At 46.1% G+C, this 27,255-nt stretch overlaps 1 protein-coding gene across 1 annotated transcript in view; it reads left to right on the top strand.

The window, feature by feature from the left end:
- The window catches only part of LOC133563655 (protein mono-ADP-ribosyltransferase PARP6-like), a 45,475-nt gene extending 26,548 nt beyond the window's left edge, over nucleotides 1-18,927 (top strand). The window contains 10 exon segments of the mRNA XM_061917916.1: nucleotides 677-742; nucleotides 823-890; nucleotides 2,840-2,888; nucleotides 2,980-3,092; nucleotides 3,154-3,226; nucleotides 3,306-3,375; nucleotides 18,078-18,157; nucleotides 18,236-18,293; nucleotides 18,368-18,452; nucleotides 18,530-18,927. Coding sequence (XP_061773900.1) covers nucleotides 677-742; nucleotides 823-890; nucleotides 2,840-2,888; nucleotides 2,980-3,092; nucleotides 3,154-3,226; nucleotides 3,306-3,375; nucleotides 18,078-18,157; nucleotides 18,236-18,293; nucleotides 18,368-18,452; nucleotides 18,530-18,626 — 759 coding nt within the window. The 3' untranslated portion in view covers nucleotides 18,627-18,927.
- Nucleotides 18,928-27,255: the final 8,328 nt, after the last annotated feature.

The following is a 27,255-nucleotide window of genomic DNA, read 5'->3' as shown; positions in this document are numbered from 1 at the left end:
GAGGCGGATCAGCAGCGTAGAGATGTCCCCAACCCATACACAGGAGAGCGGTCCTTCCTGGGTCTCGACTCTGGACAGCCAGTACTTCATCCATGGTCATCGGACCGGACCCCCTCCACAAGGAAGGGGGGGACATAGGAGAAAAAAGAAAAGAAGCGGCAGATCAACTGGTCTAAACAGGAGGTCTATTTAAAGGCTAGAGTATACAGATGAGTTTTAAGGTTGCGCAGTTTTGTGGGTGGTCTTGTTGTTTTTTGTGCTTCCATAAGGAGTCTGCTGTCAGCTTTAAGTTCGAACTATACGCTACTTTGTATTAGAAATGGCAACAAGGAAGGATGCATGTGAATATACGAGCAACTCTGCCCCACAAGAGGATAGAGACAAAGGAGGAACTTCTCGACTTTTCAGGTAAATCTCTACTACATCGTAAATATCCGCTGACGTCCCCATTTGGAAAATCGTCACAAAATGGCCCAATTCCAAATATCTTGTTTGGAGGACGTACGAAGAAGGCAAGATTGTTTTATAAATATCCCCGCCATGACTCCACGCTTTGATTTTAAAATTTCGGCACTTAGGCAGATCCCAAATACAATAAAATGTGCACCAATAGGTAAGTTATTTTTTTGTTTTGCATGATAGAACCCTTTGAAGAATTAGTTTTTTTTCACCACAGAGAAAGAGCTATGCTAGGCTAGAAAAAGCCTTAGACAGCGTCCTGTTAATTCGGAGGATGGCACAGGTGAGTGAGTGACCCACTTGACACCATTTTACCTGTGCTTTGTCTTTTTTGACTATATTACTTCCTCAATCTGTACACAGGGTCCAAATTCTGAAATTAGAAACCAGATGGACAGGATAGACCCTCTTGCAGCTCCTTTACTACAGTGGTAAGATACAAAGCATATCTTGCTTTTAGCAACTCCACACACTGGACACTTCTTTAGGTACGCTTGCATGGTGCAAATATATCAAATACAAGAACTGTATCAGAAATATGCATCTATATTTACAAAGATAATGGTGCTTTGTTTTCTTTATTTAACACTACAGTCGTCCCTCGCTACAACACGGATCAAATATTACAGCTTCACATTGCGGATTTCTTTGTTTTATTATTGTTTTTTAAACGTATTCTACAATTGTTTAATTCTAAACTAAGCATTTTCTTGCGTAAAATGGCTTAAAAGTACCACCACTAGCGGAGCCCAAAACCAATCGAGGCCACTGATTGGCAGCACCAGCAGTCAGATGGTGAGCAAAATAATATTATTTAATATAAACAAAAGACAGAGAAAGGAAACCAACAAAAAGCTCACTCACAAAATGATTGGAGAAAAACAAAAGATGGCAAGTGCACAAGTAAAAACACAATACAGGATAGGATTGGACTTTATTGTCATTGCACAAGTACAATCAAACTTTGTTTTGAGCACAAACCTGTTCAAGATTAGACAAACAAACAGGGTACAGGGATACAGAACAGGAACGCTGTTGGGTCGCCACAAGGCGCCCGCCCTGTAAGTGAAGTAAAGCGAAGTGGGACTTCTACTGCTTCTACTGAGGTAGCATCTCAAACTGTTACTGCTAGAACATTCCAGAGTACTGGAGCCCCAATAGAAAACGCTCTATAGCCCGCAGACTTTTTTGGGCTCTGGGAATCACTAATAAGCCGGAGTTCTTTGAACGCACATGTCTTGCCGGGACATATGGTACAACACAATCTGCAAGATAGGATGGAGCTAAACCGTGTAGTATTTTATACCTCAGTAGTAAAACCTTAAAGTCACATCTTTGATTGGTTTGGTCTCCTCTAGTTAGCCAATACTACTGTTGCATTGATGTTTTTAAGTTTATTTAAACATGTTTATGTTTGAAAATACTTTATTTAGGACCAAAACATTTTTAAATATGCTTTAGAAAAAGAACATTGGCCAAAATAAATCTGTGATGTGCTAGATCTGGTACGATGGGGAGGAGGGGTTTGTTCTCCCAGGATGCAAACGGACGACTCCGGACAGAACTTGCAGGTATGAACATGATTTAATCTGAAATTACACTCAACGAGGTACAAAACAGAAAACAAGGAGAAGGAACAAAGTGGCAATTGCACTTGAAGCTAATGCAAAGACTTAGCGCAGGAAACATGGAACTTCACGAAACTGTGGCATGAAACAAACAAAAGTCACAGGGACACGGCATAAAGTGAATAACGAGCGTAAACTATGGCATTGAACAAACAAAACTTACTTGGCAAGGCATGAGGTAAACACTTACCATAAACTATAGCATTGCATGAAACAAACAATGACGCCAGGCCGACTGACTGGCAAAGGCAGGCTTAAATAATGTCTCATGATTAGAGCCAGGTGAGCGTCTCGAACACAGGAGGCAGGTGAAACTAATTGGCAACCATGGCAACCAAAACAAACAAGAGTGCACAAAAAACAGGAATTCATGAAGTCCAAAACTAACAGAACATAACAAAAACATGATCCGGACCAAAGCGAGAGAAGACTGTACCTGAAATATAACCATACAACATTTATGCCAAAAGCATGTTAAACTAAGCATATAATAATGATTCAACAGAAATATGTATCTTGAAAACAAACAAATAACATTGAAAAAACTTAGATTCCAGGACTGTGATGAGAATTTACACGACAGAAAATGGAGAATAATAAACGTTGTTTGCAATGCTTCTACATCATTGAGCATTTTTGTTTTTGCACGGGCAGAATTTCATATTGTGCAGGTGTACCTAATGTTGTGGCCAGTGTGACTATGTCACAAATATTGCAAATGAGAGTGAATGTCAGCTATTTGTTCAAATCAGGATTTTATCGAGCAACAGATCCTACATTGTCAAGCTTCCAGCCAACAGGGTAGGACTGAGCTCTGCAGTAAGAAGCAGCCTGAAGTCATGATGTACAGTATACCAAGATGTACTTCTATTTGTCCCTTGCTGCACGATAGCAGCTGCCGTTCATGCACACTCCCCACCAGTTCCTGCTCATCAGCAGCCCCCCCAACAAAGAGGCTCGCTTTCAAAGTGCCCGCAAGCTTCATGGGAGCACCTTTGCTTTCCAGTGAGTAAATGACTTTTATCCCAAACAAATCATTGCTTGATATCATTATTTTCTCCCCCAGTGGTTCCCACATCGAAAACTGGCATTCTATTTTAAGAAATGGACTTGTTAATGCCTCCAATACAAAGTTTCAGGTAAAACGATGGAGAATATGAATATTTACTTTGACAACTTCTCAGATGTTTTTAGTTACGTATGTGTCTTCTTTTAAAGATGCATGGAGCTGCTTATGGCAAAGGCATCTATTTAAGCCCCATTTCAAGCATATCATTTGGATATTCTGGTAGGAAATCAAATTGCAGAACACAACACACGTGCACCTTTGGAAATTATTCTCATTTTAATTTGGGGCCCGTAATTCTTTGTTTGTGCTTCTATTTTCAAGGCTGGAATAATAAGACAATGTACATCTTCAATAAAAAACAATATTTTAATAAAAAGTATGTATGTGTATATATATATATATATATATATATATATATATATACATACATACAAACCCCGTTTCCATATGAGTTGGCAAAGTGTGTGAGATGTAAATATAAACAGAATACAATGATTTGCAAATCCTTTTCAAGCCATATTCAGTTGAATATGCTACAAAGACAACATATTTCATGTTCAAACTCATTAACTTTATTTTTTTTTGCAAATAATAATTAACTTAGAATTTCATGGCTGCAACACGTGCCAAAGTAGTTGGGAAAGGGCATGTTCACCACTGTGTTACATCACCTTTTCTTTTAACAACACTCAATAAACGTTTGGGAACTGAGGAAACTAATTGTTGAAGCTTTGAAAGTGGAATTCTTTCCCATTCTTGTTTTATGTAGAGCTTCAGTCCTTCAACAGTCCGGGGTCTCCGCTGTCCTATTTTACGCTTCATAATGCGCCACACATTTTCCATGGGAGACATGTCTGGACTGCAGGCGGGCCAGGAAAGTACCCACACTCTTTTTTTTAATAATAGATCATCTCTATTTTGCAATCTGAATTAAAGGCAAAATTGACAGATTTGTAATCATATTTAAGTGAGTAATGATTATTTTAGATGTATATTATATTGTCTGGCCACTTTAGATTGAATTAGATGGTAGTTACAATTCAAATATCCAAATTATTAAAGTGAGTTTATTTTGTTATGTTGTGTGTAAAAAGCTGTTTTCCACCAAATTCCTGCATGAATTAGTTTTTTAGAGCATGTATGCAAACATAGCAAGTGTGTGTACGGGTCAACAATGTCAGCTTCATGTCTGCAGGAGTCTTGACGAGTGTGTCAGCTCCCATATTGTTTCAACAATCTGCTACACTGATAGGGTTCAGTTTGTCATGATCTCACAACACAGTTATTATTACTTTCTTGTGCTTTGTATTATTTCCTGTTTAGCGCTCTTATTTGTCGTTCCACTTCCTGTCGGCCTCTATTCCTCTGGTCTGCTTGTTTTGCACTTCATACCCAAATGCAGCTTCACAGCTTCTTCAATTAAAAGGCCTTCTTTTCTGCATTTGCCCTACATTTCTGCATCCTGCGGTCCAGTTTAATGTTACACTTCAAATGATTTCCCTTTAGTCAAATATAAATTAGTCTGTATATTTTTGTTGTGTATGTATTATCTTTGTCAGTGGGTCAACTTCCACATTCAGTACCAGTGTTCATTTTGTTGACAACGTGTTTCATCAAAACAAATGCACATTGACAACAACTAGAACAAACTGAAGTGTCAGTTTTGTCAATGAATAATAACAAGACAAAACTGTTGACAGAAATGGACTCCAGTCAGGTGTAATTACTGTACGCTGCAATATTGTAGGGCGTTACAAGCTGCAATATTGTTGGGCGTTACCAGCTGCAATATTGTAGGGCGTTACAAGCTGCAATATTGTAGGCCGTTACAAGCTGCAATATTGTAGGCCGTTACAAGCTGCAATATTGTAGGCCGTTACAAGCTGCAATATTGTAGGGCGTTACAAGCTGCAATATTGTAGGGCGTTACAAGCTGCAATATTGTAGGCCGTTACAAGCTGCAATATTGTAGGGCGTTACAAGCTGCAATATTGTAGGGCGTTACAAGCTGCAATATTGTAGGCCGTTACAAGCTGCAATATTGTAGGCCGTTACAAGCTGCAATATTGTAGGGCGTTACAAGCTGCAATATTGTTGGGCGTTACAAGCTGCAATATTGTTGGGCGTTACAAGCTGCAATGTTGTAGGGCGTTACAAGCTGCAATGTTGTAGGGCGTTACAAGCTGCAATATTGTAGGCCGTTACAAGCTGCAATATTGTAGGCCGTTACAAGCTGCAATATTGTAGGCCGTTACAAGCTGCAATATTGTAGGCCGTTACAAGCTGCAATATTGTAGGCCGTTACAAGCTGCAATATTGTAGGCCGTTACAAGCTGCAATATTGTAGGCCGTTACAAGCTGCAATATTGTAGGGCGTTACAGGCTGCAATATTGTAGGCCGTTACAAGCTGCAATATTGTAGGCCGTTACAAGCTGCAATATTGTAGGGCGTTACAAGCTGCAATATTGTAGGGCGTTACAAGCTGCACTATTGTAGGGCGTTACAAGCTGCACTATTGTAGGGCGTTACAAGCTGCAATATTGTAGGCCGTTACAAGCTGCAATATTGTAGGCCGTTACAAGCTGCAATATTGTAGGGCGTTACAAGCTGCAATATTGTAGGGCGTTACAAGCTGCAATATTGTAGGCCGTTACAAGCTGCAATATTGTAGGGCGTTACAAGCTGCAATATTGTAGGCCGTTACAAGCTGCAATACTGTAGGGCGTTACAAGCTACAGTACTGTAGGGCGTTACAAGCTGCAATATTGTAGGGCGTTACAAGCTGCAATATTGTAGGGCGTTACAAGCTGCAATATTGTAGGGCGTTACATGCTGCAATATTGTAGGGCGTTACAAGCTGCAATATTGTAGGACGTTACAAGCTGCAATATTGTAGGGCGTTACAAGCTGCAATATTGTAGGCCGTTACAAGCTGCAATATTGTAGGCCGTTACAAGCTGCAATATTGTAGGGCGTTACAAGCTGCAATATTGTAGGCCGTTACAAGCTGCAATATTGTAGGGCGTTACAAGCTGCAATATTGTAGGGCGTTACAAGCTGCACTATTGTAGGGCGTTACAAGCTGCAATATTGTAGGGCGTTACAAGCTGCACTATTGTAGGGCGTTACAAGCTGCAATATTGTAGGGCGTTACAAGCTGCAATATTGTAGGGCGTTACAAGCTGCAATATTGTAGGGCGTTACAAGCTGCAATATTGTAGGGCGTTACAAGCTGCAATATTGTAGGGCGTTACAAGCTGCAATATTGTAGGCCGTTACAAGCTGCAATATTGTAGGCCGTTACAAGCTGCAATATTGTAGGCCGTTACAAGCTGCAATATTGTAGGCCGTTACAAGCTGCAATATTGTAGGGCGTTACAAGCTGCAATATTGTAGGCCGTTACAAGCTGCAATATTGTAGGGCGTTACAAGCTGCAATATTGTAGGGCGTTACAAGCTGCAATATTGTAGGGCGTTACAAGCTGCAATATTGTAGGGCGTTACAAGCTGCAATATTGTAGGGCGTTACAAGCTGCAATATTGTAGGGCGTTACAAGCTGCACTATTGTAGGGCGTTACAAGCTGCACTATTGTAGGGCGTTACAAGCTGCAATATTGTAGGCCGTTACAAGCTGCAATATTGTAGGCCGTTACAAGCTGCAATATTGTAGGGCGTTACAAGCTGCAATATTGTAGGGCGTTACAAGCTGCAATATTGTAGGGCGTTACAAGCTGCAATATTGTTGGGCGTTACAAGCTGCAATATTGTAGGGCGTTACAAGCTGCAATATTGTAGGGCGTTACAAGCTGCAATATTGTAGGCCGTTACAAGCTGCAATATTGTAGGCCGTTACAAGCTGCAATATTGTAGGCCGTTACAAGCTGCAATATTGTAGGCCGTTACAAGCTGCAATATTGTAGGCCGTTACAAGCTGCAATATTGTAGGGCGTTACAAGCTGCAATATTGTAGGCCGTTACAAGCTGCAATATTGTAGGCCGTTACAAGCTGCAATATTGTAGGGCGTTACAAGCTGCAATATTGTAGGGCGTTACAGGCTGCAATATTGTAGGCCGTTACAAGCTGCAATATTGTAGGGCGTTACAGGCTGCAATATTGTAGGCCGTTACAAGCTGCAATATCGTAGGGCGTTACAAGCTGCAATATCGTAGGGCGTTACAAGCTGCAATATCGTAGGGCGTTACAAGCTGCAATATCGTAGGGCGTTACAAGCTGCAATATTGTAGGCCGTTACAAGCTGCAATATTGTAGGCCGTTACAAGCTGCAATATTGTAGGGCGTTACAAGCTGCACTATTGTAGGGCGTTACAAGCTGCACTATTGTAGGGCGTTACAAGCTGCACTATTGTAGGGCGTTACAAGCTGCAATATTGTAGGCCGTTACAAGCTGCAATATTGTAGGCCGTTACAAGCTGCAATATTGTAGGGCGTTACAAGCTGCAATATTGTAGGGCGTTACAAGCTGCAATATTGTAGGCCGTTACAAGCTGCAATATTGTAGGGCGTTACAAGCTGCAATATTGTAGGCCGTTACAAGCTGCAATACTGTAGGGCGTTACAAGCTGCAATACTGTAGGGCGTTACAAGCTGCAATACTGTAGGCCGTTACAAGCTGCAATATTGTAGGGCGTTACAAGCTGCAATATTGTAGGGCGTTACAAGCTGCACTATTGTAGGGCGTTACAAGCTGCAATATTGTAGGGCGTTACAAGCTGCACTATTGTAGGGCGTTACAAGCTGCAATATTGTAGGGCGTTACAAGCTGCAATATTGTAGGGCGTTACAAGCTGCAATATTGTAGGGCGTTACAAGCTGCAATATTGTAGGGCGTTACAAGCTGCAATATTGTAGGGCGTTACAAGCTGCAATATTGTAGGGCGTTACAAGCTGCAATATTGTAGGGCGTTACAAGCTGCAATATTGTAGGGCGTTACAAGCTGCAATATTGTAGGCCGTTACAAGCTGCAATATTGTAGGCCGTTACAAGCTGCAATATTGTAGGGCGTTACAAGCTGCAATATTGTAGGCCGTTACAAGCTGCAATATTGTAGGGCGTTACAAGCTGCACTATTGTAGGGCGTTACAAGCTGCACTATTGTAGGGCGTTACAAGCTGCACTATTGTAGGGCGTTACAAGCTGCACTATTGTAGGGTGTTACAAGCTGCAATATTGTAGGGCGTTACAAGCTGCAATATTGTAGGGCGTTACAAGCTGCAATATTGTAGGGCGTTACAAGCTGCAATATTGTAGGCCGTTACAAGCTGCAATATTGTAGGCCGTTACAAGCTGCAATATTGTAGGCCGTTACAAGCTGCAATATTGTAGGCCGTTACAAGCTGCAATATTGTAGGCCGTTACAAGCTGCAATATTGTAGGCCGTTACAAGCTGCAATATTGTAGGGCGTTACAAGCTGCAATATTGTAGGGCGTTACAAGCTGCAATATTGTAGGGCGTTACAAGCTGCAATATTGTAGGGCGTTACAAGCTGCAATATTGTAGGGCGTTACAAGCTGCAATATTGTAGGGCGTTACAAGCTGCAATATTGTAGGGCGTTACAAGCTGCAATATTGTAGGCCGTTACAAGCTGCAATATTGTAGGCCGTTACAAGCTGCAATATTGTAGGGCGTTACAAGCTGCAATATTGTAGGGCGTTACAAGCTGCAATATTGTAGGCCGTTACAAGCTGCAATATTGTAGGGCGTTACAAGCTGCAATATTGTAGGGCGTTACAAGCTGCAATATTGTAGGCCGTTACAAGCTGCAATATTGTAGGGCGTTACAAGCTGCAATATTGTAGGGCGTTACAAGCTGCAATATTGTAGGGCGTTACAAGCTGCAATATTGTAGGGCGTTACAAGCTGCAATATTGTAGGCCGTTACAAGCTGAAATATTGTAGGGCGTTACAAGCTGCAATATTGTAGGGCGTTACAAGCTGCAATATTGTAGGGCGTTACAAGCTGCAATATTGCAGGGCGTTACAAGCTGCAATATTGTAGGGCGTTACAAGCTGCAATATTGTAGGGCGTTACAAGCTGCAATATTGTAGGGCGTTACAAGCTGCAATATTGTAGGGCGTTGCAAGCTGCAATATTGTAGGGCGTTGCAAGCTGCAATATTGTAGGGCGTTGCAAGCTGCAATATTGTAGGGCTTGCAAGCTGCAATATTGTAGGCCGTTACAAGCTGCAATATTGTAGGGCGTTACAAGCTGCAATATTGTAGGGCGTTACAAGCTGCAATATTGTTGGGCGTTACAAGCTGCAATATTGTAGGGCGTTACAAGCTGCAATATTGCAGGGCGTTACAAGCTGCAATATTGTAGGGCGTTACAAGCTGCAATATTGTAGGGCGTTACAAGCTGCAATATTGTAGGCCGTTACAAGCTGCAATATTGTAGGGCGTTACAAGCTGCAATATTGTAGGCCGTTACAAGCTGCAATACTGTAGGGCGTTACAAGCTGCAATACTGTAGGGCGTTACAAGCTGCAATACTGTAGGCCGTTACAAGCTGCAATATTGTAGGGCGTTACAAGCTGCAATATTGTAGGGCGTTACAAGCTGCACTATTGTAGGGCGTTACAAGCTGCAATATTGTAGGGCGTTACAAGCTGCACTATTGTAGGGCGTTACAAGCTGCAATATTGTAGGGCGTTACAAGCTGCAATATTGTAGGGCGTTACAAGCTGCAATATTGTAGGGCGTTACAAGCTGCAATATTGTAGGGCGTTACAAGCTGCAATATTGTAGGGCGTTACAAGCTGCAATATTGTAGGGCGTTACAAGCTGCAATATTGTAGGGCGTTACAAGCTGCAATATTGTAGGGCGTTACAAGCTGCAATATTGTAGGCCGTTACAAGCTGCAATATTGTAGGCCGTTACAAGCTGCAATATTGTAGGGCGTTACAAGCTGCAATATTGTAGGCCGTTACAAGCTGCAATATTGTAGGGCGTTACAAGCTGCAATATTGTAGGGCGTTACAAGCTGCACTATTGTAGGGCGTTACAAGCTGCACTATTGTAGGGCGTTACAAGCTGCACTATTGTAGGGCGTTACAAGCTGCAATATTGTAGGGCGTTACAAGCTGCAATATTGTAGGGCGTTACAAGCTGCAATATTGTAGGCCGTTACAAGCTGCAATATTGTAGGCCGTTACAAGCTGCAATATTGTAGGCCGTTACAAGCTGCAATATTGTAGGCCGTTACAAGCTGCAATATTGTAGGCCGTTACAAGCTGCAATATTGTAGGCCGTTACAAGCTGCAATATTGTAGGGCGTTACAAGCTGCAATATTGTAGGGCGTTACAAGCTGCAATATTGTAGGGCGTTACAAGCTGCAATATTGTAGGGCGTTACAAGCTGCAATATTGTAGGGCGTTACAAGCTGCAATATTGTAGGGCGTTACAAGCTGCAATATTGTAGGGCGTTACAAGCTGCAATATTGTAGGCCGTTACAAGCTGCAATATTGTAGGGCGTTACAAGCTGCAATATTGTAGGCCGTTACAAGCTGCAATATTGTAGGCCGTTACAAGCTGCAATATTGTAGGGCGTTACAAGCTGCAATATTGTAGGGCGTTACAAGCTGCAATATTGTAGGCCGTTACAAGCTGCAATATTGTAGGGCGTTACAAGCTGCAATATTGTAGGGCGTTACAAGCTGCAATATTGTAGGGCGTTACAAGCTGCAATATTGTAGGGCGTTACAAGCTGCAATATTGTAGGCCGTTACAAGCTGAAATATTGTAGGGCGTTACAAGCTGCAATATTGTAGGGCGTTACAAGCTGCAATATTGTAGGGCGTTACAAGCTGCAATATTGTAGGGCGTTACAAGCTGCAATATTGCAGGGCGTTACAAGCTGCAATATTGTAGGGCGTTACAAGCTGCAATATTGTAGGGCGTTACAAGCTGCAATATTGTAGGGCGTTACAAGCTGCAATATTGTAGGGCGTTACAAGCTGCAATATTGTAGGGCGTTGCAAGCTGCAATATTGTAGGGCGTTGCAAGCTGCAATATTGTAGGGCTTGCAAGCTGCAATATTGTAGGCCGTTACAAGCTGCAATATTGTAGGGCGTTACAAGCTGCAATATTGTAGGGCGTTACAAGCTGCAATATTGTTGGGCGTTACAAGCTGCAATATTGTAGGGCGTTACAAGCTGCAATATTGTAGGCCGTTACAAGCTGCAATATTGTAGGCCGTTACAAGCTGCAATATTGTAGGGCGTTACAAGCTGCAATATTGTAGGGCGTTACAAGCTGCAATACTGTAGGGCGTTACAAGCTGCAATACTGTAGGCCGTTACAAGCTGCAATAGTGTAGGGCGTTACAAGCTGCAATATTGTAGGCCGTTACAAGCTGCAATATTGTAGGGCGTTACAAGCTGCAATATTGTAGGGCGTTACAAGCTGCAATATTGTAGGGCGTTACAAGCTGCAATATTGTAGGCCGTTACAAGCTGCAATATTGTAGGGCGTTACAAGCTGCAATATTGTAGGGCGTTACAAGCTGCAATATTGTAGGCCGTTACAAGCTGCAATATTGTAGGGCGTTACAAGCTGCAATATTGTAGGGAGTTACAAGCTGCAATATTGTAGGGCGTTACAAGCTGCAATATTGTAGGGCGTTACAAGCTGCAATATTGTAGGGCGTTACAAGCTGCAATATTGTAGGCCGTTACAAGCTTCAATATTGTAGGCCGTTACAAGCTGCAATATTGTAGGGCGTTACAAGCTGCAATATTGTAGGGCGTTACAAGCTGCAATATTGTAGGGCGTTACAAGCTGCAATATTGTAGGGCGTTGCAAGCTGCAATATTGTAGGCCGTTACAAGCTGCAATATTGTAGGCCGTTGCAAGCTGCAATATTGCAGGGCGTTACAAGCTGCAATATTGCAGGGCGTTACAAGCTGCAATATTGCAGGGCGTTACAAGCTGCAATATTGTAGGGCGTTACAAGCTGCAATATTGTAGGGCGTTACAAGCTGCAATATTGTAGGGCGTTACAAGCTGCAATATTGTAGGGCGTTACAAGCTGCAATATTGTAGGCCGTTACAAGCTGCAATATTGTAGGGCGTTACAAGCTGCAATATTGCAGGGCGTTACAAGCTGCAATATTGCAGGGCGTTACAAGCTGCAATATTGTAGGGCGTTACAAGCTGCAATATTGTAGGGCGTTACAAGCTGCAATATTGTAGGGCGTTACAAGCTGCAATATTGTAGGCCGTTACAAGCTGCAATATTGTAGGGCGTTACAAGCTGCGACAAGCCTGAGAGAAAGAGAAGAAGAGTAGACATAGTTTCACACGTGTTGCCATGAAGAACAAGACATATTCATGTTTAAAGAAGAGGTATGTTGTGTTATCATTCCACCTTGTGAAGAAGGCAGTAAAAACAATCATTAATGAATAAGATATTCATGCCTATGACGTGCAGACTTGCCAACCCTCCCAAATTTCCCAGGAGACTCCCCAATTTCAGTGCCTCTCCCAAAAATCTCCCAGGACGACCATTCTCTTGAATTTCTCCTGAGTTGCAGCCGACCTGAGTGAGGACAGCCTGTGGTCACCTCCACTTTTCCTCCTTATAAACAGCCAGTCACGTTATAACATCTCCAGCTTTTGGAGACTACACAAGAAGAAGGAGACTATTATATATGTCTCCATTATCCATAGCTGTATCTATAACCCATAATGTCGGCAGGCACGGAGCTATTTCTCAGCCTGTCTTTATTCCAGCCAGCACGTTAATACACTGACACACAACATCCGGATTCCAATCATGCATTGCTTCAAAACTACGGCAAGTAGTAATGTCCAAAAAAAGACACTGACAGAGAATAGAACGAGGATGGACAATTCAAACCTAAACTCACTCCTTTCCTGCAAGTTAAATTTGACAGATGCTGCCCATACCTATGCTCCTTCAGAGGCTGTGCTACTGCCTGCAAAGTATTGCACTTTATATACAACACAAGTAGAGGAGTGTTATGTGTGTGTAAATACATGAACACTGAAATTCAAGTATTTCTTTTATATGCATATCCATCCATCCATTTTCTATCGCTTGTCCCGTTTGGGGTCACAGGAGGTCGCTGGAGCCTATCTCAGTTGCATTCAGGCGGAAGGCAAGGTACACCCTGGACAAGTCGCCACCTCATCGCAGGGCCTACATACAGTACATATATACTTGAAATTAACTAAATTAATTTAATTTATATATATTTATACGTATAAATAAAATAAATAAATTATATATATATATATATATATATATATATATATATATATATATATATATATATATATATATATATGGCAATTCTGGTTGCCCCCCGGCTCAAAGCCTGTACGTTTGAGTTCAACCCAGTGGACGAGAGGGTAGCTTCCCTTCGCCTTCGGGTGGGGGGACGGGTCCTGACTGTTGTTTGTGCTTACGCACCAAACAGCAGTTCAGAATACCCACCCTTTTTGGGTACACTCGAGGGAGTACTGGAAAGTGCTCCTCCGGGTGATTCCCTTGTCCTACTGGGAGACTTCAACGCTCATGTTGGCAACGACAGTGAAACCTGGAGAGGCGTGATTGGGAAGAATGGTCGCCCGGATCTAAACCCGAGTGGTGTTTTGTTATTGGACTTTTGTGCTCGTCACAGTTTGTCGATAACGAACACCATGTTCAAACATAAGGGTGTCCATATGTGCACTTGGCACCAGGACACCCTAGGCCGCAGCTCCATGATCGACTTTGTAGTTGTGTCATCGGATTTGCGGCCTTATGTTTTGGACACTCGGGTGAAGAGAGGGGCGGAGCTTTCTACCGATCACCACCTGGTGGTGAGTTGGCTGCGATGGTGGGGGAGGATGCCGGACAGACCTGGCAGGCCCAAGCGCATTGTGAGGGTCTGCTGGGAACGTCTGGCAGAGTCTCCTGTCAGAGAGAGTTTCAATTCACACCTCCGGGAGAACTTTGAACATGTCACGAGGGAGGTGCGGGACATTGAGTCCGAGTGGACCATGTTCCGAACCTCTATTGTCGAGGCGGCTGATTGGAGCTGTGGCCGCAAGGTTGTTGGTGCCTGTCGTGGCGGTAATCCCAGAACCCGTTGGTGGACACCAGCAGTGAGGGATGCCGTCAAGCTGAAGAAGGAGTCCTATCGGGTTCTTTTGGCTCATAGGACTCCGGAGGCAGTGGACGGGTACCGACGGGCCAAGCGGTGTGCAGCTTTAGCGGTCGCGGAGGCAAAAACTCGGACATGGGAAGAGTTCGGGGAAGCCATGGAAAACGACTTCCGGACGGCTTCGAAGCGATTCTGGACCACCATACGGCGCCTCAGGAAGGGGAAGCAGTGCACTATCAACACCGTGTATGGTGCGGATGGTGTTCTGCTGACTTCGACTGCGGATGTTGTGGATCGGTGGCGGGAATACTTCGAAGACCTCCTCAATCCCACCAACACGTCTTTCTTTGAGGAAGCGGTGCCTGGGAAATCTGTAGTGGACTCTCCTATTTCTGGGGCTGAGGTCGCTGAGGTAGTTAAAAAGCTCCTCGGCGGCAAGGCCCCGGGGGTGGATGAGATCCGCCCGGAGTTCCTTAAGGCTCTGGATGCTGTGGGGCTGTCTTGGTTGACAAGACTCTGCAGCATCGCGTGGACATCGGGGGCGGTACCTCTGGATTGGCAGACCGGGGTGGTGGTCCCTCTCTTTAAGAAGGGGGACCGGAGGGTGTGTTCCAACTATCGTGGGATCACACTCCTCAGCCTTCCCGGTAAGGTTTATTCAGGTGTACTGGAGAGGAGGCTTCGCCGGATAGTCGAACCTCAGATTCAGGAGGAACAGTGTGGTTTTCGTCCTGGTCGTGGAACTGTGGACCAGCTCTATACTCTCGGCAGGGTTCTTGAGGGTGCATGGGAGTTTGCCCAACCAGTCTACATGTGCTTTGTGGACTTGGAGAAGGCATTCGACCGTGTCCCTCGGGAAGTCCTGTGGGGAGTGCTCAGAGAGTATGGGGTATCGGAATGTCTTATTGTGGCAGTCCGCTCCCTGTATGATCAGTGTCAGAGCTTGGTCCGCATTGCTGGCAGTAAGTCGGACACGTTTCCAGTGAAGGTTGGACTCCGCCAAGGCTGTCCTTTGTCACCGATTCTGTTCATAACTTTTATGGACAGAATTTCTAGGCACAGTCAAGGCGTTGAGGGGTTCCGGTTTGGTGGCCACGGGATTAGGTCTCTGCTTTTTGCAGATGATGTAGTCCTGATGGCTTCATCTGGCCGGGATCTTCAGCTCTCACTGGATCGGTTCGCAGCCGAGTGTGAAGCGACCGGAATGAGAATCAGCACCTCCAAGTCCGAGTCCATGGTTCTCGCCCGGAAAAGGGTGGAGTGCCATCTCCGGGTTGGGGAGGAGACCCTGCCCCAAGTGGAGGAGTTCAAGTACCTAGGAGTCTTGTTCACGAGTGGGGGAAGAGTGGATCGTGAGATCGACAGGCGGATCGGTGCGGCGTCTTCAGTAATGCGGACGTTGTATCGATCCGTTGTGGTGAAGAAGGAGCTGAGCCGGAAGGCAAAGCTCTCAATTTACCGGTCGATCTACGTTCCCATCCTCACCTATGGTCATGAGCTTTGGGTCATGACCGAAAGGATAAGATCACGGGTACAAGCGGCCGAAATGAGTTTCCTCCGCCGGGTGGCGGGGCTCTCCCTTAGAGATAGGGTGAGAAGCTCTGCCATCCGGGAGGAGCTCAACGTAAAGCCGCTGCTCCTCCACATCGAGAGGAGCCAGATGAGGTGGTTCGGGCATCTGGTCAGGATGCCACCCGAACGCCTCCCTAGGGATGTGTTTAGGGCACGTCCAGCTGGTAGGAGGCCACGGGGATTACCCAGGACACGTTGGAAAGACTATGTCTCCCGGCTGGCCTGGGAACGCCTCGGGATCCCCCGGGAAGAGCTAGACGAAGTGGCTGGAGATAGGGAAGTCTGGGCTTCCCTGCTTAGGCTGCTGCCCCCGCGACCCGACCTCGGATAAGCGGAAGATGATGGATGGATGGATGGATGGATATATATATATATATATATATATATATATATATATATATATATATATATATATGTCTTAATTAGGCTTCACGGTGGCAGAGGGGTTAGTGCGTCTGCCTCACAATACGAAGTTCCTGCAGTCCTGGGTTCAAATCCAGGCTCGGGATCTTCCTGTGTGGAGTTTGCATGTTCTCCCCGTGAATGCGTGGGTTCCCTCCGGGTACTCCGGCTTCCTCCCACTTCCAAAGACATGCACCTGGGGATAGGTTGATTGGCAACACTAACTTGGCCCTAGTGTGTGAATGTGAGTGTGAATGTTGTCTGTCTATCTGTGTTGGCCCTGCGATGAGGTGGCGACTTGTCCAGGGTGTACCCCGCCTTCCGCCCGATTGTAGCTGAGATAGGCGCCAGCGCCCCCCGCGACCCCAAAAGGGAATAAGCGGTAGAAAATGGATGGATGGATATGTCTTAATTAGATTATCCAGAGAATAGTGCTCGATACCGTGGTAGAATGCAATATGTATGTGTGGGAAAAATCACAAGACTACTTCATCTCTACAGAACTGTTACATGAGGGTCATGAAACAGTTCTGTAGAGATGAAGTAGTCTTGTGATTTTTTCCAACACATACATATAATTATATATATATATATATATATATATATATATATATATATATATATATATATATATATATATATATATATATACATATTAATAAAATAAATACTTGCATTTCAGTAAAATCTGGCTATAAAAATTAGGGGTGTGGGGGGAAATCGATTTGAATACGAATCGAATCGAATACGTTGTGCGATTCAGAATCGATTGTCTTTTTGTTTTCTTTTTTAAATCGATTTTTTATTGTTTTTTATTTTTTTAGGTTTTTTTTTAATCCAACTACACAGCAATACCATAACAATGCAATCCAATTCCAAAAGTGAACCTGAGCCAGCAACACTCAGAACTGCAATAAACAGAACAATTGAGAGGAGACACAAACACCACACAGAACAAACCAAAAGTAGTGAATATTATCAACAACAGTATCAATATTAGTTATCATTTCAGCATAGCAGTGATTAAAATCCCTCATTGACATTATCATTAGACATTTATAAAAATAATAAAAAAGTGGCTTACACTTGCATGGCATCTCATAAGCTTGACAACACACCGTGTCCAATGTTTTCACAAAGATAAAATAAGTCTTATTTTTGGTTCGTTTAATAGTTCAAACAAATGTACATTATTGCAATCAGTTGATAAAACATTGTCCTTTACAATTATAAAAGCTTTTTACAAAAATCTACTACTCTGCTAGCATGTGAGCAGACTGGGGTAGATCCTGCTGAAATCTATGTATTGAATGAATACACAATCCTTTTCAATCGGGAAAAAAATGTTTTTTGAATCGAGAATCGAATCGAAAAAAATCGCTATATTATCGAATCGTGACCCCAAGAATCGATATTGAATCGAATCGTGGGACACCCAAAGATTCGCAGCCCTAATATATATATACTCCTCCCCCTTAAACCTCCCCAATCTCCCAACTTTGAAGGTCTCCAGGTTGGCAAGTCTGATGACCTGTACGTGAAGTGAATTGTGAAGTGAATTATATTTATATAGCGCTTTTCTCAAGTGACTCAAAGCGCTTTACATAGTGAAACCCAATATCTAAGTTACATTTAAACCAGTGTGGGTGGCACTGGGAGTAGGTGGGTAAAGTGTCTTGCCCAAGGACACAACCGCAGTAACTAGGATGGCACAAGCGGGAATCGAACCTACAACCCTCAAGTTGCTGGCACGGCCACTCTACCAACCGAGCTATGCCTTTTTAGCTGAACTTGTGATGTTTCATCAGACATGGGTAAGGGACAACACCAGGTACCAACCAAAGAAGAACTCATGGGAAAATATAATCGAATAAACAAAGTCCAAAAGGTATATATATATATTTTTTTACTATAAAAATGTTCATTTCAAATATTCTTTTGACTTGATATTTTGTGATTGTTGTAGGATCCCCCTGGCAGGTTTCTGCAAAGCAGGAACCTCAACTGTGTTGCACTTTGCGAAGGTTAGCATGAGCAAGAAAAGCCTCACGGGGTTTAGTGCGTCCTTCCTCCTAAAATGTGTTGCTTTGGTCAACAGTAATAACAACAAAGGACCTTAAGAAACACGGCAACATCTGGGTGTGCCCGACACCTGACCACGTGTGCACCCGTTTCCTTTTCGTGTAAGTTCCACCTGGCAGGAGCATCATTCCCTTCCAGATGGTCGCGTCTTCTAACGCCGCCTTTCTGTGTGTCTCAGGTATGAAAACGGTTGCGTGGGCGATGTGCACATCAACACTCAGGACGCCAACATTCATAGCCAGATTTTACACGTCACTGCGACCGAGCCAAGCTGAAAACAATGGCCTCGTTATTTGTGTTGTGTTAGAGAGCAGGAACTCCACATACTCTATGCTATAGTTTACACACACATGCCATGGAGTGAAGAACAGTAAGAAAAATGTGTGTTCCCTGCCAATTGTAGGTAGATTCCTCTTTTTGGACGGATAAAGAAAACCAAATGTCCACCACAAAACTTTATTTTCAGGTTATAAATCAGTGATTCTCAAACTGTGTTACGGCTACCACTGGTGACTCAATTAAGTGTTTTATTTCCAATATTCCAACACACCGTTCAAACTGTGTGTAATGTTACACTGGCCAAAAATATTAAATATACTTCTTAAATAAAACATCTGCCTTGTTTTTAATGAAAACTTATGCCTACTAGGCTGCTGTATTTTAATGTTGGTCATTATGGCATACTTGCCAACCTGGAGACCTCCGGAGATGGGGGGGGGGGGGGTCGCAGGGGATGCGTGTATGTATATATATATATATATATATATATATATATATATAGCTGTAATATACTGAAATTCAAATATTTGTTATTTATATATACATATATATACCTAGGGCTGGGTTGAACAACCTTTTTTAATATTTCAATATTTTTAGGCCATGTGACAATACAGCATATACATCTCCATATTTTGCCTTGAATGAACACTTGATGCATATAATGACAGCAGTATGATGATTCTATGTGTCTACATTCAAACATTCTTCTTCATACTGCATTCATATATGCTACTTTTAAACTTTCATGCAGAGAGGGAAATCACAACTAAAAGTGTATTTATTAAACAGTTATTAAGCAGTGGCACAAACATTCATGTCATTTCCAAACAGAAAGTGAAGTGAAGTGAATGATATTTATATAGCGCTTTTCTCAAGTGACTCAAAGCGCTTTACATAGTGACACCCAATATCTAAGTTACATTTAAACCAGTGTGGGTGGCACTGGGAGCAGGTGGGTAAAGTGTCTTGCCCAAGGACACAACGGCAGTAACTAGGATGGCACAAGCGGGAATCGAACCTGCAACCCTCAAGTTGCTGGCATGGCCACTCTACCAACCGAGCTATACCGCCCAAAAAGTGCAAGATTGTCAGAGACGTTTTAAAACAAGCTATGAGTGCACTTTTGTGCATGATGTCACTAAGATGACATATCAAAACAACACTAAATTAAAGTGCACTTTTTGTACAGAATGCCACTACAATAGTTTAAAACAAATAAAGTGCACTTTTGTGCATGATGTCACTAAGATGACATATCAAAACAACACTAAATTAAAGTGCACTTTTTGTACAGAACGCCACTACAATAGTTTAAAACAAATAAAGTGCACTTTTGTGCATGATGTCACTAAGATGACATATCCAAAACAACACTAAATTAAAGTGCACTTTTTGTACAGGACACCACTACAATAGTTTAAAACAAATAAAGTGCACTTTTGTGCATGATGTCACTAAGATGACAGTATGTGACGTGTGAGGTGACAGTATATGACGTGTGAGGTGACAGTATGTGACGTTTGAGGTGACAGTATGTGACGTGTGAGGTGACAGTATGTGACGTGTGAGGTGACAGTATGTGACGTGTGAGGTGACAGTATGTGACGTGTGAGGTGACAGTATGTGACGTATGAGGTGACAGTATGTGAGGTGTGAGGTGACAGTATGTGACGTGTGAGGTGACAGTATGTGACGTGTGAGGTGACAGTATGTGACGTGTGAGGTGACAGTATGTGACGTGTGAGGTGACAGTATGTGACGTGTGAGGTGACAGTATGTGACGTGTGAGGTGACAGTATGTGACGTATGAGGTGACAGTATGTGACGTATGAGGTGACAGTATGTGACGTATGAGGTGACAGTATGTGACGTGCGAGGTGACAGTATGTGACGTGCGAGGTGACAGTGTGTGACGTGCGAGGTGACAGTGTGTGACGTGCGAGGTGACAGTGTGTGACGTGCGAGGTGACAGTGTGTGACGTGCGAGGTGACAGTGTGTGACGTGCGAGGTGACAGTGTGTGACGTGCGAGGTGACAGTGTGTGACGTGCGAGGTGACAGTGTGTGACGTGCGAGGTGACAGTGTGTGACGTGCGAGGTGACAGTGTGTGACGTGCGAGGTGACAGTGTGTGACGTGCGAGGTGACAGTGTGTGACGTGCGAGGTGACAGTGTGTGACGTGCGAGGTGACAGTGTGTGACGTGCGAGTTGACAGTGTGTGACGTGCGAGGTGACAGTGTGTGACGTGCGAGGTGACAGTGTGTGACGTGCGAGGTGACAGTGTGTGACGTGCGAGGTGACAGTGTGTGACGTGCGAGGTGACAGTGTGTGACGTGCGAGGTGACAGTGTGTGATGTGTGAGGTGACCGTATGTGACGTGTGAGGTGACCGTATGTGACGTGTGAGGTGACAGTATGTGACGTGTGAGGTGACAGTGTGTGACGTGCGAGGTGACAGTGTGTGACGTGCGAGGTGACAGTGTGTGACGTGCGAGGTGACAGTGTGTGACGTGCGAGGTGACAGTGTGTGACGTGCGAGGTGACAGTGTGTGACGTGCGAGGTGACAGTGTGTGACGTGCGAGGTGACAGTGTGTGACGTGCGAGGTGACAGTGTGTGACGTGCGAGGTGACAGTGTGTGACGTGCGAGGTGACAGTGTGTGACGTGCGAGGTGACAGTGTGTGACGTGCGAGTTGACCGTATGTGACGTGTGAGGTGACAGTATGTGACGTGTGAGGTGACAGTGTGTGACGTGCGAGGTGACAGTGTGTGACGTGCGAGGTGACAGTGTGTGACGTGCGAGGTGACAGTGTGTGACGTGCGAGGTGACAGTGTGTGACGTGCGAGGTGACAGTGTGTGACGTGCGAGGTGACAGTGTGTGACGTGCGAGGTGACAGTGTGTGACGTGCGAGGTGACAGTGTGTGACGTGCGAGGTGACAGTGTGTGACGTGCGAGGTGACAGTGTGTGACGTGCGAGGTGACAGTGTGTGACGTGCGAGGTGACAGTGTGTGACGTGCGAGGTGACAGTGTGTGACGTGCGAGGTGACAGTGTGTGACGTGCGAGGTGACAGTGTGTGACGTGCGAGTTGACAGTGTGTGACGTGCGAGGTGACAGTGTGTGACGTGCGAGGTGACAGTGTGTGACGTGCGAGGTGACAGTGTGTGACGTGCGAGGTGACAGTGTGTGACGTGCGAGGTGACAGTGTGTGACGTGCGAGTTGACAGTGTGTGACGTGCGAGTTGACAGTGTGTGACGTGCGAGGTGACAGTGTGTGACGTGCGAGGTGACAGTGTGTGACGTGCGAGGTGACAGTGTGTGACGTGCGAGGTGACAGTGTGTGACGTGCGAGGTGACAGTGTGTGACGTGCGAGGTGACAGTGTGTGACGTGCGAGGTGACAGTGTGAGGTGACAGTGTGTGACGTGTGAGGTGACAGTGTGTGACGTGTGAGGTGACAGTGTGTGACGTGTGAGGTGACAGTGTGTGACGTGTGAGGTGACAGTGTGTGACGTGTGAGGTGACAGTGTGTGACGTGTGAGGTGACAGTGTGTGACGTGTGAGGTGACAGTGTGTGACGTGTGAGGTGACAGTGTGTGACGTGTGAGGTGACAGTGTGTGACGTGTGAGGTGACAGTGTGTGACGTGTGAGGTGACAGTGTGTGATGTGTGAGGTGACCGTATGTGACGTGTGAGGTGACCGTATGTGACGTGTGAGGTGACAGTATGTGACGTGTGAGGTGACAGTATGTGACGTGTGAGGTGACAGTATGTGACGTGCGAGGTGACAGTATGTGACGTGCGAGGTGACAGTATGTGACGTGCGAGGTGACAGTATGTGACGTGCGAGGTGACAGTATGTGACGTGCGAGGTGACAGTATGTGACGTGCGAGGTGACAGTATGTGACGTGCGAGGTGACAGTATGTGACGTGCGAGGTGACAGTATGTGACGTGCGAGGTGACAGTATGTGACGTGCGAGGTGACAGTATGTGACGTGCGAGGTGACAGTATGTGACGTGCGAGGTGACAGTATGTGACGTGCGAGGTGACAGTATGTGACCTGCGAGGTGACAGTATGTGACCTGCGAGGTGACAGTATGTGACGTGCGAGGTGACAGTATGTGACGTGCGAGGTGACAGTATGTGACGTGCGAGGTGACAGTATGTGACGTGCGAGGTGACAGTATGTGACGTGCGAGGTGACAGTATGTGACGTGCGAGGTGACAGTATGTGACGTGCGAGGTGACAGTATGTGACGTGCGAGGTGACAGTATGTGACGTGCGAGGTGACAGTATGTGACGTGCGAGGTGACAGTATGTGACGTGCGAGGTGACAGTATGTGACGTGCGAGGTGACAGTATGTGACCTGCGAGGTGACAGTATGTGACTTGAGAGGTGACAGTATGTGACGTGCGAGGTGACAGTATGTGACGTGCGAGGTGACAGTATGTGACGTGCGAGGTGACAGTGTGTGACGTGCGAGGTGACAGTGTGTGACGTGCGAGGTGACAGTGTGTGACGTGCGAGGTGACAGTGTGTGACGTGCGAGGTGACAGTGTGTGAGGTGCGAGGTGACAGTGTGTGAGGTGCGAGGTGACAGTGTGTGACGTGCGAGGTGACAGTGTGTGACGTGCGAGGTGACAGTGTGTGACGTGCGAGGTGACAGTGTGTGACGTGCGAGGTGACAGTGTGTGACGTGCGAGGTGACAGTGTGTGACGTGCGAGGTGACAGTGTGTGACGTGCGAGGTGACAGTGTGTGACGTGCGAGGTGACAGTGTGTGACGTGCGAGGTGACAGTGTGTGACGTGTGAGGTGACAGTGTGTGACGTGTGAGGTGACAGTGTGTGACGTGTGAGGTGACAGTGTGTGACGTGTGAGGTGACAGTGTGTGACTTGTGAGGTGACAGTGTGTGACGTGCGAGGTGACAGTGTGTGACGTGCGAGGTGACAGTGTGTGACGTGCGAGGTGACAGTATGTGACGTGCGAGGTGACAGTATGTGACGTGCGAGGTGACAGTATGTGACGTGCGAGGTGACAGTATGTGACGTGCGAGGTGACAGTATGTGACGTGCGAGGTGACAGTATGTGACGTGCGAGGTGACAGTATGTGACGTGCGAGGTGACAGTATGTGACGTGCGAGGTGACAGTATGTGACGTGCGAGGTGACAGTATGTGACGTGCGAGGTGACAGTATGTGACGTGCGAGGTGACAGTATGTGACGTGCGAGGTGACAGTATGTGACGTGCGAGGTGACAGTGTGTGACCTGCGAGGTGACAGTGTGTGACGTGCGAGGTGACAGTGTGTGACGTGCGAGGTGACAGTGTGTGACGTGCGAGGTGACAGTGTGTGACGTGTGAGGTGGTGCGAGGTGACAGTGTGTGACGTGTGAGGTGACAGTATGTGACGTGTGAGGTGACAGTATGTGACGTGTGAGGTGACAGTATGTGACGTGTGAGGTGACAGTGTGTGACGTGTGAGGTGACAGTGTGTGACGTGTGAGGTGACAGTGTGTGACGTGTGAGGTGACAGTGTGTGACGTGCGAGGTGACAGTGTGTGACGTGCGAGGTGACAGTGTGTGACGTGCGAGGTGACAGTGTGTGACGTGCGAGGTGACAGTGTGTGACGTGCGAGGTGACAGTGTGTGACGTGCGAGGTGACAGTGTGTGACGTGCGAGGTGACAGTGTGTGACGTGCGAGGTGACAGTGTGTGACGTGCGAGGTGACAGTGTGTGACGTGCGAGGTGACAGTGTGTGACGTGCGAGGTGACAGTGTGTGACGTGCGAGGTGACAGTGTGTGACGTGCGAGGTGACAGTGTGTGACGTGCGAGGTGACAGTGTGTGACGTGCGAGGTGACAGTGTGTGACGTGCGAGGTGACAGTGTGTGAGGTGCGAGGTGACAGTGTGTGAGGTGCGAGGTGACAGTGTGTGAGGTGCGAGGTGACAGTGTGTGAGGTGCGAGGTGACAGTGTGTGACGTGCGAGGTGACAGTGTGTGACGTGCGAGGTGACAGTGTGTGACGTGCGAGGTGACAGTGTGTGACGTGCGAGGTGACAGTGTGTGACGTGCGAGGTGACAGTGTGTGACGTGCGAGGTGACAGTGTGTGACGTGCGAGGTGACAGTGTGTGACGTGCGAGGTGACAGTGTGTGACGTGCGAGGTGACAGTGTGTGACGTGCGAGGTGACAGTGTGTGACGTGCGAGGTGACAGTGTGTGACGTGCGAGGTGACAGTGTGTGACGTGCGAGGTGACAGTGTGTGACGTGCGAGGTGACAGTGTGTGACGTGCGAGGTGACAGTGTGTGACGTGCGAGGTGACAGTGTGTGACGTGCGAGGTGACAGTATGTGACGTGCGAGGTGACAGTATGTGACGTGCGAGGTGACAGTATGTGACGTGTGAGGTGTGAGGTGACAGTATGTGACGTGCGAGGTGACAGTATGTGACGTGTGAGGTGACAGTGTGTGGCGTGTGAGGTGACAGTATGTGACGTGTGAGGTGACAGTATGTGACGTGTGAGGTGACAGTATGTGACGTGTGAGGTGACAGTATGTGACGTGTGAGGTGACAGTATGTGACGTGTGAGGTGACAGTATGTGACGTGCGAGGTGACAGTGTGTGACGTGCGAGGTGACAGTGTGTGACGTGCGAGGTGACAGTGTGTGGCGTGCGAGGTGACAGTATGTGACGTGTGAGGTGACAGTATGTGACGTGTGAGGTGACAGTATGTGACGTGTGAGGTGACAGTATGTGACGTGTGAGGTGACAGTATGTGACGTGTGAGGTGACAGTATGTGACGTGTGAGGTGACAGTATGTGACGTGTGAGGTGACAGTATGTGACGTGTGAGGTGACAGTATGTGACGTGTGAGGTGACAGTGTGTGACGTGTGAGGTGACAGTATGTGACGTGTGAGGTGACAGTATGTGACGTGTGAGGTGACAGTATGTGACGTGTGAGGTGACAGTGTGTGACGTGTGAGGTGACAGTATGTGACGTGTGAGGTGACAGAGCCATCGACTTTGAAACAAACTCGGGCGTGGTCAGAGTGCTCCCACTTTCCGACTAGGAACGCGAGAGTCATGACTTCCCAGTACAAATCGATGGCACCATAAAGAAGACAACAGGAAGAAGTCCGGTGACCTGTGTTTTCTGTAAATGTCGCCCCCAAGACCTTTCAGAGGAATACTGTAGGAAAAACAACAATAGAGTCTACATTGAAAATCATTCACAGGGCAAGATTGAACCTGGAGTTTAATTTGAGCAAATAACTGAGTGTGTTTATTGTCCGTGTCAGCAAACAAAGGATATGTTTGCTCCTGTGAGGCAGAAAGACAAGATTAGAACACTTTTGTGCGTCCATATGAGCCCAACTCCCAGCTGCCTCCCCTTCTCCCGTCAGCATTGTTGGCATCTGCCAGGAAATGTCCCGTTGTGTTCTACAGACACTTAGCCAAAAAAGTCACCGCTTCGAGGGTTGAACGTTCTCGTTCGTTCACATTGTGGAGCAGACATTTTCTGGGTCAGCCCAGCAGGTTATTGATTAACTACAAGGTGGATAAATGGTTGCATTAGCACAAAGGAAGACCCTTCTTCAAGACCACATGGCTCCTTGTTCATAGAGCAATGGGTATAGATTTTTCTTTCTCCTATGTCCCCCCCTCCCTTGTGGAGGGGGTCCGGTCCGATGACCATGGATGAAGTACTGACTGTCCAGAGTCGAGACCCAGGATGGACCGCTCGTCGGGACCCAGGATGGACCGCTCGCCTGTATCGGTTGGGGACATCTCTACGCTGCTGATCCGCTTGAGATGGTTTCCTGTGGACGGGACTCTCACTGCTGTCTTGGAGCCACTATGGATTGAACTTTCACAGTATCATGTTAGACCCGCTCGACATCCATTGCTTTCGGTCCCCTAGAGGGGGGGGGGGTTGCCCACATCTGAGGTCCTCTCCAAGGTTTCTCATAGTCAGCATTGTCACTGGCGTCCCACTGAATGTGAATTCTCCCTGCCCACTGGGTGTGAGTTTTCCTTGCCCTTTTGTGGGTTCTTCCGAGGATGTTGTAGTCGTAATGATTTGTGCAGTCCTTTGAGACATTTGTGATTTGGGGCTATATAAATAAACATTGATTGATTGATTGATAGATTACTAAGATCATAGGGTCATCAAGGACCGGACTTGTAACAATGGAATCAGGTCAACTTTCAGGATAATATCAATGAAGATTCGCTGCAATGCAGATTCTCGCCTGGGAAAGTGTGGAGTGCCATCTCCGGGTTGGAGAGGAGACCCTGGCCCGAGTGGAGGAGTTCAAGTAGCTCAGAGTCTTGTTCACGAGTGAGGGAAGAGTGGATGGTGAGATCGACAGGCGGATCGGTGCGGCGTCTTCAGTAATGCGGACGCTGTATCGATCCGTTGTGGTGAAGAAAGAGCTTAGCCGGAAGGCAAAGCTCTCAATTTACCAGTCGATCTACGTTCCCATCCTCACCTATGGTCATGAGCTTTGGGTTATGACCGAAAGGACAAGATCACGGGTACAAGCGGCCCAAATGACTTTGGGTCTCTCCCTTAGAGATAGGGTGAGAAGCTCTATCATCCGGGAGGAACTCAAC

This window comes from Nerophis ophidion, linkage group LG12, assembly GCF_033978795.1.
Source record: "Nerophis ophidion isolate RoL-2023_Sa linkage group LG12, RoL_Noph_v1.0, whole genome shotgun sequence".
Lineage (NCBI taxonomy): Eukaryota > Metazoa > Chordata > Actinopteri > Syngnathiformes > Syngnathidae > Nerophis > Nerophis ophidion.
This window is presented reverse-complemented; position numbering and strand designations above follow the sequence as displayed.